Here is a 1,059-nt window from a genome sequence, read left to right as displayed (position 1 = left end):
TAGGCCGACTGTGATATGGCCTTTCTGACTCGTTTCCCATATATAATGATTATTATATAATCTCCCCAATACAATTCTGATGTAAGATAAATGTACATAGGCCTATAATATTTGTGTGCTATAGGCTATATATGATAGGTGTAAACAAACACAAACAACTCCGCGCGCTTTGCACAGTTCAGTGTGGAGTGGGCGGAGCTAAGAGAACGTGGAGGTGTGGTCGCCGTACAGCAGTCTTAAAAACACGTGTTGAGCCAAAAAGCGTGGAGTTCAGAAAAACTACGAGGGAGTTGTGTGGGATCGCGGAAGAATCGCCAAATAAAGTCTTCGTCACGCAGGACTATGCCATCCTACGCACTCAATCAATTTATTGATCTGGATGATGTCCTGTGCAAGGTATATTTAGCGTTATAGGAATTTAAAACTACAGTGTGGTTGTTTTGAGACGGGTCACGTAGCATAAATCATGTTTTTAGGGGCGGTTTTTTTTCAATGCATTTGAATGCATTCTGCAGGAAACGTATAATGCCTAATGCAAACGATTTCTTGTAAGGTTGACGATAGCTGGTCGAATCAATTAAATTAAATTAAGCTAGAAACGTCCCAACCAGGGAGGGAACGTGGGCCACGAGTGAGCGCCTTTTTATTGCAATCAGCCATTATCGTTATGTTGTGCTAGTTTTGCATGTATGAAGCTTGAACATGACTGCATGAAAGCACCATTGCTTGTGGCATTGTTGAGATTTAGAGCGCAAATATTTGAACTTCGTTTGATTTTTAAACGTAAACAAGTTGAGTGCCCCGAGTTGTAAAAAAAAAAAAAAACTTACCGCTGCAAAGTTTTTTTTATTCTGCTTTTTGCTTCGCGTAAATGTGAATGGGAAGTAAACGGAAACTGATGTTTCAGATTTGAACTCGCGGTCTTTTTCTTGCTGCATTTAATTATATTTGCGAATGGATGTGTTCGACTCGCACACGAATCGTTCTAATGAGTCGGTTCACTGAAACCTGTTGAAAACAACTGAAACATGGTTGCAAAAACTGAACTGGTGCGCATGA

The 1,059-nt window shown here is 40.3% G+C and overlaps 1 protein-coding gene across 1 annotated transcript in view; it reads left to right on the top strand.

Annotated features, from left to right (window-relative positions):
• The first annotated feature begins 254 nt into the window (after positions 1-254).
• Positions 255-1,059, top strand: part of LOC107749642 (zinc finger protein 36, C3H1 type-like 1) — a 3,679-nt gene continuing 2,874 nt past the window's right edge. The window contains exon 1 of the mRNA XM_016564800.1: positions 255-396. Within this exon, the coding sequence (XP_016420286.1) occupies positions 343-396 (54 nt within the window). The 5' untranslated portion in view covers positions 255-342. The remainder of the gene's footprint in view (positions 397-1,059) is intronic.

Source organism: Sinocyclocheilus rhinocerous, unplaced genomic scaffold (genome assembly GCF_001515625.1).
Source record: "Sinocyclocheilus rhinocerous isolate Xijiao unplaced genomic scaffold, SAMN03320098_v1.1 scaffold1101, whole genome shotgun sequence".
NCBI classification, from domain to species: Eukaryota; Metazoa; Chordata; class Actinopteri; order Cypriniformes; family Cyprinidae; genus Sinocyclocheilus; species Sinocyclocheilus rhinocerous.
The sequence above is the reverse complement of the archived record's forward strand: the minus strand, read 5'-3'. Positions and strand labels throughout refer to the sequence as shown.